Genomic DNA, 13,537 nt, shown 5'->3' with positions numbered 1-13,537 from the left:
TAGACTAATTGGACCACCAGGAACTCAAAAAACTCATGAAAAAAAGCGTCGGACCAACAGCAGAGAAACGAGGATGAAAATAAGCAGTTTTTCGCCTGTAACTTCGGAAGCGTTGCTCGCAGCTTATTGGGACTGCGCTCAATCGATTTCTCTCGCAAAATTACGTCGGAATAGTGCCTCAAAGAATCGATCGCAGCACTTTCCAAAGTCGTCGAAATTTTCGCCAAAAATCCAAAGGGGTTAGCCTTAGTTTTTTCGTCATTTTCGGAGCCGAGAATTTTTCGTCTCAGAATCGATTAGTATGACCCTTTCTAGACTAATTGGACCACCAGGAACTCAAAAAACTCATGAAAAAGAGCGTAGGACCAACAGCAGAGAAACGAGGATGGAAATAAGCAGTTTTTCGCCTGTAACTTCGGAAGCGTTGCTCGCAGCTTATTGGGACTGCGCTTAATCGATTTCTCTCGCAAAATTACGTCGGAATAGTGCCTCAAAGAATCGATCGCAGCACTTTCCAAAATCGTCGAAATTTCCGCCAAAAATCCAAAGGGGTTAGCCTTAGTTTTTTCGTCATTTTCGGAGCCGAGAATTTTTCGTCTCAGAATCGATTAGTATGACCCTTTCTAGACTAATTGGACCACCAGGAACTCAAAAAACTCATGAAAAAGAGCGTAGGACCAACAGCAGAGAAACGAGGATGAAAATAAGCAGTTTTTCGCCTGTAACTTCGGAAGCGTTGCTCGCAGCTTATTGGGACTGCGCTCAATCGATTTCTCTCGCAAAATTACGTCGGAATAGTGCCTCAAAGAATCGATTGCAGCACTTTCCAAAATCGTCGAAATTTCCGCCAAAAATCCAAAGGGGTTAGCCCTAGTTTTTTCGTCATTTTCGGAGCCGAGAATTTTTCGTCTTAGAATTGATTAGTATGACCCTTTCTAGACTAATTGGACCACCAGGAACTCGAAAAACTCATGAAAAAGAGCGTAGGACCAACAGCAGAGAAACGAGGATGAAAGTATGCAGTTTTTCGCCTGTAACTTCGGAAGCGTTGCTCGCAGCTTATTGGGACTGCGCTTAATCGATTTCTCTCGCGAAATTACGTCGGAATAGTGCCTCAAAGAATTGATTGCAGCCTTTTCCAAAATCGTCGAAATTTTCGCTTAACATCCAAAGGGGTTAGCCTCAGTTTTTTCGTCATTTTCGGAGACGAGAATTTTTTCTTCTCGGAATCGATTAGTATGACCCTTTCGAGACCAATTGGATCCGCAGGATTGCAGAAAACATATGAAAAAGAGTGTAGAACCAACAGCAGAGAAATGAAGAAGGAAATACCAGCAGCAGAGATATTACGAAAAGGATGTTCCGTCTTTCGGCGAACCAGGCTGCTACCAGGAGTAGTTCTACGCTAACATCTCTCTGATTTGCCTGACTCCTTATAAGATTAGCATATAAGCAAGCAATTGCATGTATATTTAAGTAAGCCGCTATGCATTCAGACATGCAGCATAAACATCACGAGCAATCAACCAGTAAGTCCCTGTTTCCGAAAGACCTCCTCGGCTCAGATGTTTTCCTGATACCACGAGTAGTCTTACGCTGAAGTTTTCCCATTCCGTTTAATTTCACCTGAAAGTAGCACGTAACCAGCATCGTTGAAAGTCAACAAAATTTTCACCAGAAATCGACAAGAGTTGTCCTTACTTTTCTTCCAAGCAAAAAATCCAATGTCTTAGAATGTATTTGTACGACCCTTTTTAACGAATCGGACGCTGAGCAACGCAGAAGAGATCTGAAAATAGCGTAAAATCGACAGTTGAGGAACACACACAGAAATTCATTCATTCATTTATTCATTCTAATTCAGGTTACATACAACACTACAACGTTATACATATCGTGTCCTTCGGAGGTGTATTGTACCTGTGGGCAGGGTGAAACTCAATATATAGTATACTTACAATTTGCAATCAAAACTATCTCATATACTATTATACTATTTCACCCTTATATAATAGTCAGCTTTGTTATGGAATGTGCAATCATTTTCCCATACTTTTTTCACTCACTTTAATATTATTTAGCAACTTGTTCACGTACTATACACTGAAACCCGAACACTTGTAGTGGTCTAATGAATATACTGTAACTGAACTGAAATGAAACTTTGTAGCTATGAATTCATATTACAAATGAATTAGCAGTATGAATTTGTTATAATCTTTCGCATAATTTCAACAACCTGGTGCAAATTTAATGTTTTTAGCCGTTCCTTTTAATCCATTGTCCACAGCTAGTCGAGTCTGTGCGCAATCGGTTTCGGTCGCAAAAAAAAGACATTGTAACGCATCAAAGAATTGAGACTAGCATTTTTTTAAAATCATTAAAATTCTCAGCAAATATTCAAAGGAGTTAGCCTTAATTTTTTTTATCAAAAAATGTCTTCCCTCAAAAACTGTTTACGTGACCCTTTCTGGACTAATTGGATACCCAGGAACGCAGAAAAAACATCAAAAGAAGTGTAGGACCAACAGCAGAGAAATTACGTAGGAATTTCTTGGTTTTCCGGTCGTAACTCTTGATCCGTTGCTCGTAGAGTATTCGGACTGCACGATTCGATCGATTTCAGCACACGATCATTTTTTCCGAAGAAATCGTAATCAAATTTAGACCTTCGCATTTTTTTTTTTTTTTTGTCAATTCTCAGCCCATTTCGAAAAACACTAGAATCGATTCATTCGTACGCCGTATCAACGTCATTCTGCAAGAGAAAATGATTCTACATCGCCTTAAGTCACTACGATCAGCAAATCCAAAATGCAGGTACAAGTCCAGAAAATGTTATTGTATTCTTACTTTTCTTAATCCATAATTATTCTGCTATCGTACTTAGAATTTCTACGACTCTAGTTAGTGGATTCAAGGTTCTACAAATCGAATCTAACAGCAAAATTTTTCCGGTTGTCATAAATTATTATAAAGCGCAGAACCCTTCTCAAATTTTTCTAGCGCAAATTACTCAACAGTTCCTGTCAAATCATCGTGCAGTAAAAATTTTGATTTCGTACTTGAATGATTTTTACGACAATTTCTGCTCAAGCGGAGCATCTCTCCCGAAAGTACCATAATTGATATTCTAGTATTTGCAGTACAAGAATGAAAATTCAAAAGGATATGAAAATGATGCATTGCTAAAATGAACAGTGACGTCGGCTATAACCAGGTAAAGTGAATCTTCAGCTGCGATAGTGTTCAACATTGGAGTTTTGGAAGATGTCGCAATCCAGGCTAGACCTGAAGTAAAACTGAAGCTAGCTTTTGCCAATTTGAACATAATCGGATGTCATATAGAACGAGTACAGAACCGTTTCTTTTAAGTTTCCATTGCATGGTTGGCGTGGTTCTTTAGTTGTATGGCTATAACCAGACTCTCATCGGTATTCCGAGACAATTTCGGTAAAATTATAAGGGGCTAAATAGTCAAATGGATGTCACGTAAAAATATGTAAGGTACTTAGGCTACGATAGTTGAAACATACGAGTTGTATTTATTGTCTATTAAATAAATGACACAGCCAAATTTAAAAACCACTTCACATTAAACATGGAGCTGATAATTTGCTCATCTATATCGCTTGATCAAAACTATCAAGGAGTAACCGTGGTCAGCCCAAACGTTGAGCAGATTCCATGGAAGGACCTCCAGATCACCCACAAAATAATGGTACCAAATATCAGACACACGGCCAGATGGATGATAAAAAGACTGAAACAGATGAAGGAATTAAGTATTTACGACGCCAGTCAATTTTTGGTGAAGCGTACCATAGGGCTAAAGACTTTCACTCACTAAAAGTGTCGCCGTCTCGCTCTATCCTCGTTTCCATCGGTGTCACCTGCGATGTACTTGCGAATACCTACGAGAATGTTTGTAAAATATTCATCCCAATCAAGGGCTTGTATACTAAATGGAAATGTTTTCCTGTCTTCGGGCCCAAGCTGGGTCCAGAGATCCTGAATTTTCTGATTGTCGAAATCCCACTCTTGTGTCGTGAAATACTCCAGTACGTCAAAAGCTTCTCGAATTTTATTCGTAATTTTATACAATCTGAAATTAATGATGGTGTTGAATCTCGATGCTGAATATTATTTATGTCATAATTATGTATATTCACAAATTTTTCTGCGGTATAAACTATTGAGACTTCAATTTTCTTTCGTGCTTACTGTGGCTCTTTTCCCATCAATCTAAGAACGACGTCAATAATCAGTGCTTGGATCGAATTAAAAAAAAAATTGGAGATCCTGTAAAGAAGTCTTGATTTTGTAGCGAATCCCCAGGGGTAGTAAATAGACTTCTCTGAGGGATATTTCCTTCCAAAAACTCTGCTTTTATCATTGAAGTCTTGCCAAATTATAGGATTTTCATTTGTAGAAACGTAATTATACACCGGAACGTCCTCACAGTTTCTGAAATAAACACGTAAGGCCCCTCGGTATTAGCCCACACGCTGATTGTTTGTATTCACCTCTTCAACAGTAAATTCGTTAGATGATGTCAAATTAGTTCGTGGTCTCGTTTTGAAGTGGTCAAACAAATCTGTATTCTTGGTTTGAAAAATTTTCTTTACCTCTTCTGCAAAACGAAAAGTGAAAAATGGCCCATTTTTGTCTCATACTGTAAGCGAGACAACATCTCGCTGAAGCTATTCGACTAAGCCAGATTTTTGTCCTATGAACTCGAAATAAATTGAATAAGCCAACTCTAACCACTAGCAAGTAAAATGACAAAAGCGAAGGCATCGGGATAACCGTTTTTGTACGCATATATATGCAGGGTCTTCGGTGATCCACTGCCAATTACAACTGCAGTGAAAGGTGTGGCAATATTCAGAACTGCCACTCAAACTATACGAGAAACGCTGTCAGTTCAAATTTCCGAATTGAGTTTAATAAATTTTACCTTTTTTCTGTCTTTGCGGTCTTCCAAGGCAAAGTAATAAGTGCATTACAAACATAATCAACCGGGACTATGTCAAGCCTGAGACTGCTATCAATTTTAACGACGTGAATGATGCCCAAGCCTAAGGCATACAATATTCCCGGAAGTCCCATCGGACTTGACATCCATCCTGGAATGGGACTTTTGTAGGCACTCGTCACTGTGGAACAATTTGTGAGCACGTTAGTAGAAACATCGAAAGAATTTCAGAAATTTAAGATTTTGATAACTTGTAGTATTTCTTTCGAATCGTTCAACTGTTGCCATGCAAAGCCGCAATCTGCACTCAGACAGTTCAGACTCAATGAACACAATCATTTCCGCCGAGAGAATATCAAACTCTCGTGAGCACCTGGTCGCCGACTGTGGAAACTACTTTGGACTTGATATTTAAAAAATGTGCATGAAAACTCGTTGTGCATAAAATATGTTCACTGACCAAGTTTGATATGAAATTTGCCTGATGATTTTTATGTGATATCGCTGTACAATATATCCACTACATTCCATCAATATTGCGAATACGATGCAAGATTGTGAGCTCTGTTCAATATCAAAGGAATATAAAATGCTGTCTGAGTGTGCATCTTGCACTTTGGCAACGTACCTTACACGCGTTGTAAGGGGTGCGATAAATTATCATTTTTGTGATTAGGACACTTCAACGCTTTTTCATGATGACATAAAAACGTGTGACGTGAGTAAATTACCAATTGACGGTCTGAAGATAGCAAACGGTAAGTCACTGGCGTACTCAGCGACGACGCCCTCGGCGATGGCTTTGGTGAAGGAATATGTGTTCGGCCATTCTCCTAAAATTCTGCGAGAAATTGATTTATTAGCGGCTTCGCACTTTTGATAAAAATACCCGAGTCGGTTGTGAGTGAAATCAGTCACTTCAACTGCCGCTAACTGTAAGTCTAGTATTAAAGTATTTTTACGTTAAACTTTGAGTTTATAATTGGTTTTAAATACTATTGTGCCATCAAGCATCAGAAGCCTACGGTTTTGAGACGTACTTCATCACGTCCTCCGACCGCTCGATTCTCCTGAACTTTTCTACTGTCATGTTGATCTCTTCGTAGCTCATAGGTGGAGGGTACAGCTCTTCATTAATGGACTTTCGGACGCAGTGACTAAACGCAGTAGACACGTGAATCCCAGCCTGAAATGTGACAATATTGATTTCGTCGAATGAGATCAAGTGATGATGTCCTCACCTTGAAGTTCTTGCACGCCCTTGCAAGGTCGATGACGTGTTTGACGCTCTTCACGTTAATTGCAACAGCCGACTCAAGTGTTTCGGTGAAACGCACGCTGGCGGCGAGATGAAAGATCACCGAAACCTGAAAAAATCCGTCTTCATTTTAACGACTGATGCAAAGGAGAGACGCACTATCAATTTTCAGTCGTCATACCTCTTCGACGAGGTGTGCGTAGTCTGTTTCCGAAAGTCCAAGTTTGGTCTTGGCAGCATCACCTTCGACTCCGACAATCTTCTTTGCAAATTCTGGATAGTCGTTCCGTAACACATCGAATACCTAGAACGAAACTTGCGTAAATGTTTGCTGTTGACAACGAATCAGTAACATTAAAATGAATTTTGGATATTTTTATCTCTTTTTACGTTCCTTATCACTGTCTGAAGAAAGACGAGATGCAAATTACAATGATATTTAAAATTGTTCGGTACTAGTTACTCACCGTATCACCGAGAAAAACATCTACGCGTTCCTGACTACCTTTACCCTTTTTCGGGCGAAGTAGAATGTAGATGATCCCGATGTCTCGACAACTTCGGAGCAATTTTTCCGTCAACACTTTGCCCAAAAACCCAGTTCCCCCTGCAATCGAAAAACTTATACTGACAAGGCCTCGTTGATGAGTTTTGTTTACACTCATTGTTTTTCAAAATTGGCAGTTAACGTGTTCTTTAAAAATAATTCGTGTTGGGAAATTGAAAGTTACCCCATGTGACAGATACTGACCGGTAATAAAAACGTTTTGTCCAGCATAAAATTGCTGTACTTGCGACATTTTTAATCTGTGACTATGAGCCGACGGGATACGGTCGGAAACTGACGAGTTTCGAATCTTTATACATTGTATTATAGATTAAAAGCTTTATATAGAACAAACTGTATACATATATTTGCCTGATGATATTCCAGAGTGATGAATATTCTTAAGAATGATGATACGACCATTATGGTGATTATATGCGTCATGATTTTACATCGGTATAAATTTGAATAACCCAATTTGAAAAATTTATACAGTAGAACCTCGATCACCCTGGACTTAGTTAATTAAACCCTCAATTATGCTAAACATGACTTGATTTACCTGAAGGCTTAATTATCGCAACGTTGGCTCTAAAGATAAATTTTTTATGGAAAATGTACATTGTTGCTCGGTAAAAAATGTGGAGCAGCCGTTTCTCAATTGACTACATAAAAGTAAATTATTAAAATAAGCGTTCGGTGTTTGAAAGAGGTTCAATATGTATTCAAATGTTTAGTACGGACTGTTCGGCGATTTAAATTTTTTTTGTATATATATATTATTATACCTTAAGATAAAAATTGCAGTTCGGTTATCCGAACGTTTGATTTTCGATCTAGGCTAGGTCCTAATAATTCGGATAATCAAGGTTTTACTGTACTGTAATTGAATTCAGTAAAACAAGAAGTGATTGGCTAAGCAAACCGATACCCTAGAGCGCAAAATATCGATGTTTATGTTGTTTCACTGAAAAAGTTACATTGGTTATACCAATTGTCCAATCGACAATTGATTTTTATAAATCATTTTTTGAGAGTCATTCGGCAACTCATCTTGATCAGAGATAAGATTTCGAGCTATCATATAAACCTTTTAGCCGAAAAAATGTATCATTGGCCAAATGAATCGGGGTTGTTTGAACGGTTCCAAATTCATAGTCATTGTTCGACCATACAGGTTAGGATTTACCTCACAACTACAATTCCTACTTGACCTTAATAGTTGTTGATTCATCGTGACTCGAGTCAATAAACGTTAGTTAAATCACGTAAGTACTGAATAAGGCAGTATTACAAAGTTATAAGTCGTGGGTAATGAAAACCGACTATTGGATCATTCCTACCGTAATCTTAACATTTGCTAGTGCACAAATAAACGTCTGGAGAAATGCTTGTTTCTGATATAATCAGGCTTTTCGATTGATATTATCAATCAAATCAGGCGAATTTATATATAATACAAAAAGAAACAGGTTTTACAAGGAATGGTACAGTATTCGCAGTCGAATTTAGTAGTAAAATATCATGTTGTGTTACACATGCGGGAAGTCGATGTTTTCCGATTACGAAAAGTCCAAGTTGGTTCAATATCTCAGCTGTAACAAATATATGTTTCATCATAATAATTCGATTTGAAAATCAAATCTATCGTGGTTTTTCTTTCAACACCTGTTCCAATTTTAACATATTCGTGCATTTTACTGGCATTTACAATTCCATGCAACTTCTTTTCTCTTCGTCAGTATCATATTAATCCGAGTATTCCCATTTCAGACAAAGTGTAGACTTTTACGTGGGACTAATAAGGATAAATTTGTTGTTGAAAATTACGTATCTGAATATAATATGGACTTTTCATTTCATTGTTCAGACGCGAATAATTGAATTCCGATAAATGCGTAAGTAAAACATTTGACCCCTGGAATTTTTGCTTCGTCGATCTACTTGTATTACGAATATCCTGCTGCATTCTTTAAAATATTCAACATAAATATTTCTATCGCATTAAACTCTGACATCATTTGCGTTCAAGGACCGTAACAAGAACGGATTTTCTATGTAGGATGTATAAAATTCTGCAATTATTTAATCGTATCCCAAGAACCTTGCCCTAATTACGATTGCATTGAGTGTATCAAAGGGCGTCTTCAAAGAGGAATACATTTCGGCATAATGGTGGTCGAGAGAAAATTTCTAAAATCGGTAATCTGTTCAACCAGCGACTCAGTTTGTCACGATAATTGTTGGGTTTGCAATAGAATACTAAAATAGATAGAATTATTTTCAGACTGAGTTTTGGCACTCTTTGGAAAAGTGTGGTTCCATATGATTTTTAATACACCGTGTCATATTGTTTATTCAACGAAAATATTTATTCATAGATATTAAAAAAGACATCATCCAGTGTCTTACAAAATACTCTTCGGCGCAGACGTGTGTATAAGTCTGTTTAGAATTATCATATCTCAAGGTTAGAAGACAAGCAGACCATTGGAGAGAAAAAAAAATGTCAGAACTCGCCGAAGGCGGGGAAAAAAAATATAAGAACGACTTCAAATGAAATACCAAACGATACTTAAAACCTTTTAGATATGTCAAATATTGCAATATATGATAATTCAATCCATTTATATAGTATTTAGGGGGAAAGGGTGTCGAGGATTGACACGATATCGTTAAAAATAAATGCCCATGAATAACTTCAACTCCGAAAAAATATCAACGGACTTATTTTGATTAAAAATATATAATTTTGGAATCACGTCACCACCATCGTAAATCGACGATAACGTTGACAATTTGCGGCAGGTTGTACCTGCGGCTACGTAAAAACCGCTCAAAGCAGTTCAGAAAGAATACTCGGTGTTGCAAGGGTCACCGCGATTCCACCAAAGGATCTCCAGATAACCCATAGAATCAAGACGCCAAGTATCAGACAGACTGCCACATGGATGAAGTAAAGACTAGAATACATAAAACAATTCAGGATTTACAGACATGAAGAATATGTTCGATTAAAGCATAAAATATTGTTATAAGGATGCTTAAAGCCAGGCTTCACTCATCGAGATCTACCTAGTTTCCGGAGTCTTATGAACAACTATGACACGATCATACGTATAAATAAACTAATTTGACAATTTACGAAGAAGCCTTTCGAACTAGAACGTAAAGTTCACTAATTGAGAACTTGTCCTTTTTCGTAAGATTTGGAGAAGCAGTGATCGTTGTGGCAGGGACAGATGGTATGCAACAATGGCTGCTCTTAGCCATTGGCAACGTTCACAATTGACAGTTATCACCGATTACAGGTACACATTTCCTCGCGTAGTTGTTGCGTGAAAAGTTAATGTTATTCCATGTCTGTGTTCAACATTTTATGCAGAATGACGTGCACTGCAGCTTTATCGTGACAGTGAAGCGTAAGCTTTGATAATACTCAAAATGAGTGACACGCAGAATTTACAATGCATAGAAAGTAGATCTGCATTGAATTCTATAAAATTTTGCGTCCTAGCTCGACAGTTTCCTTTGCGATGATAAATTATCGACTGAACGTATTTCATATCGTAATATCCGAGTTGTTATCGAAATCGAAAAGAAGGAAACAAAAAAGAAAACTCAATATAGCATCCTCTCAAGGATTTTCACTAACCAATAGTATCGCCGTTTTGCCCTTTCCAAGTTGTCATCAGATTCGCCTGCGATGAACTGACGAACACCTTTACACATGTTCCGAAGATATTCATTCCAATCGAGGGTTCGCATACTAAAGGGGAATATTTTCTTATCTTCAGGCCCAAGCTGACTCCAAAGCTGCTGAATTTTCTGGTTGCCGAAACACCACTCTTGTGTGGCGAAATACATCAATGCGAACCACGCTTTACGAATCTTACTCATAAGCTGGTACATTCTGTAATTACGAATAACCTAATTTTCAACCTCATTATCAAGTTTTTGTTCAAGAGTACATTTATCAGAATTTTATATTCACTAAGCTGCTCGTGATAAAAAATCAAATTGAGAACTGTATTCATTTCAAACTTACTTTGGCTGTTTACCCACCAATTTCGCCATGAGATCAATCATTATTGCCGGGAGCAAATGCAATAGAAAATCAAGTATGACGAATAGAAATTTCGACTTCGTAGTCAACAAAAAAGAATGATAGACAGCCTGTTCTGACGGATAAACCTTTCGGTAAGGAGCGCATACAACATTGAATTTGTTCCAAGTGATAGGATTTTCGTTTCCAGAAACGTAATTGTAAACTAGAACGTCATCGGAGCTTCTGAAAAAGATGTATTAGATCTAAAACGTAATATTTTCATCCTAAATTCTAGGAATCGAGCTTGATAAGTTTCTATACCCTTTTTCAATAATTGCTGTGTTCCAAGCTGAAGAAATTAGTGCGTTACAAACGTAATCCACCGGGACAAGATCAGCTTTTTTATTTATGTCTTGCAGCGCGACGTGAACAAGGCCTAGGCCATAGGCATACACCAAGCCTGCGAGACCCATTGTGCCAGAAACCCATCCTGGAGCGGGGCTTTTGAAGGAGTTTGTCACTGTGGAACAGTAATAATTCATGTACATGTTGATAAAGATAACAAAAGAATGACTTTAAAACAGCCTAACGATTGCGAAGGAATTTTTTCAAAAATTACACATCGAAAACTCATTGGAAGCAACTTGCTTGAGATCGAGTAACCTGTAACTCAACCACAAACAATGGGCATATCGAGTAACTATTCATGCGTTTGCGAGCAGTAGACCTTATGTCACCTCTAGAATGAAATAAATACTTGTCGCATATGTAAATTACCGATTGAGGGCCTGAATATTGCAAACGGTAAGTCCTTGGCAAACTCGGCAACGACACCCTCGGCAATCGCTTTGGTAAAGCTATACGTGTTCGGCCATTCTCCGATTATTCTGCGGGAAAATGAGTTACTCATCAGACTTGTTACTTACTTGAAAGTGCCGAGTTCACTCAGACTGAAGCGATTCGCTACCAAATCGAGTTCGGTAGTCTTAAATAGTCAGTCTAGTCATAGGCTCGTGACGGTAATGTATAATCGTCAGCTGAATAACTGAACGGTGGCAATATGAGCCATAAAAGCCGGAATGCTTACGTTTTAGTGACTGATTCCATCACATCCTCCGACCATTTCATTCTTCTAGACATTTCAACAAACGTGTTGACCTCTTGGTAGCTCATGGGTGGAGGATACAGTTCTTCATTAATAGACTTCCGGACGCAATGGCTGAACGCAGTAGACACGTAGATTCCAGCCTGAAGTGCGATCATGTTGATTTCGTTGAATGAGAAAAAGTAGATATCTATGCTATTACCTTGAAATTCTTGCACGCCCTTGCAAGGTCTATGGCGTATTTCACGCTGTTCACGTTAGTTAGAACAGCCGACTCGAGCTTCTCAGTGAAACGCACAGAAGCAGCTAAGTGAAAGATCACCGAAACCTAAAAAAAAAATTCCGGGTTTCAAGGCTGATGCAGGAAAGACACGCAAAATCAACCTGCATTCAACCTCATACTTCGTCAGTAAGGCGTAAATAGTCTTTTGACGAAAGTCCGAATCCGTTCTTAGCAGTATCACCTTCAACCCCGACGATCTTCTGTGAAAATTCTGGATATTCTTTCCGCAGTGGGTCAAAACTCTGAAATCAAACTTTAGTAGCTTATCGCGGTTGACGGAGTACTAGGACTTTTCAGTGAGTTGTGGCTGTCCTGATGCATTCCTAAGTACGTTATCACTCACTCCAAAGAGATGCAATCTCCTATTTTCCTACTCAATTACCTTTTCACCAAGTAGGGCATCCAGGCGTTCCTCAACACTTTTTCCCTTCTTCGGGCGGATTAGGATGTAGATGATTCCAATGTCACGGCAGCTCCGGAGCAGTTTTTCTATTAATACTACTCCCAAAAAACCGGTTCCGCCTGAAAAATTTCGAAAACGTGGTTATTACAAGTAGTTCTTCTACCAAGATGGTCTGGCATATTTTTTCGCTCATTTTGAAAACCAACCAGTAATGAAGATATTTTTTCCAACATAGAATTGCTGTATTTCCGACATATTCGAACTAACGGGTTGACCGATGGAAAACGAGTGACGATGGTTCAATACCACTGAACTCTATATTATATTGGAACGAGCGCTACGGTAGTGGGGGGCGGTTGAACGCGTCAGACAGAGATAGTTGTTACGGGTATCAGACATACCCCGTAAACAACTATCTCTTTCTCACCGGTACTCGGTTGAGGGACACATAGGCTGCGCTCGTTCCACCATAATATTGAGTTCAGTGTCTAATACCTAAATTCTAACAACTCTCGCAACTAAACCGCAATCGAATATACTGAATATAAAGTGTTTCCGGTAGATGACGAGACAACATGATGCCCATTTGGCCCCGGAACTAGATTCAATCGGAATGATTTGATTATTGTTTTCATAATGATACTTCAGTTACCTACTATTTGTTCGAGTAAAAGACCGTGTGATTAATATTTTCACTGATTTCAAAGTACCTATACCTTCGATTGAAAAGACAAATCAAAAGTTTTTTAAAAAGATACTTAGAGTTTGATTTAGTTGGTTTTGTTAGAAAAATGTGTGATTCATTAAAACTTGAATGTAAACAAGACTGAAGAAATGATAAATGTTAATGATTAATAATAAGCGTAATTCATGTTGCACTCAATTAGCAATTTTTTTATTTCTCTAAGGTTTTAA

The 13,537-nt window shown here is 38.2% G+C and overlaps 2 protein-coding genes across 2 annotated transcripts; both read right to left on the bottom strand.

Annotated features, from left to right (window-relative positions):
* Positions 1–3,577: 3,577 nt before the first annotated feature.
* LOC124407164 (putative fatty acyl-CoA reductase CG5065) lies at positions 3,578–7,079 on the bottom strand. The gene is made up of 10 exons (XM_046883021.1): positions 6,988–7,079; positions 6,704–6,843; positions 6,418–6,540; positions 6,220–6,345; positions 6,004–6,164; positions 5,710–5,819; positions 4,961–5,159; positions 4,225–4,467; positions 3,848–4,105; positions 3,578–3,763 (listed from the first exon to the last, which is right to left on the bottom strand). Exons 1-10 carry the CDS (start codon positions 7,034–7,036, stop codon positions 3,646–3,648), a joined length of 1,527 nt encoding a protein of 508 aa, XP_046738977.1. The 5' UTR covers positions 7,037–7,079; the 3' UTR covers positions 3,578–3,645.
* Positions 7,080–9,306: 2,227 nt separating this feature from the next.
* LOC124406563 (fatty acyl-CoA reductase 1-like) lies at positions 9,307–13,208 on the bottom strand. Its single transcript, XM_046881997.1, has 12 exons — positions 13,162–13,208; positions 13,024–13,075; positions 12,829–12,937; positions 12,600–12,741; positions 12,339–12,459; positions 12,139–12,264; positions 11,919–12,079; positions 11,609–11,718; positions 11,153–11,351; positions 10,832–11,074; positions 10,439–10,696; positions 9,307–9,746 (listed from the first exon to the last, which is right to left on the bottom strand). The coding sequence occupies exons 1-12, from the start codon at positions 13,206–13,208 to the stop codon at positions 9,620–9,622; spliced, it is 1,695 nt and encodes a 564-aa protein (XP_046737953.1). The 3' UTR covers positions 9,307–9,619.
* Positions 13,209–13,537: the final 329 nt, after the last annotated feature.

The sequence above is a fragment of the Diprion similis genome, chromosome 6 (assembly GCF_021155765.1).
Source record: "Diprion similis isolate iyDipSimi1 chromosome 6, iyDipSimi1.1, whole genome shotgun sequence".
Taxonomy (NCBI): Eukaryota; Metazoa; Arthropoda; class Insecta; order Hymenoptera; family Diprionidae; genus Diprion; species Diprion similis.
Note: the sequence above shows the minus strand (reverse complement) of the source record. Positions and strands in the feature narration are given on the sequence as shown.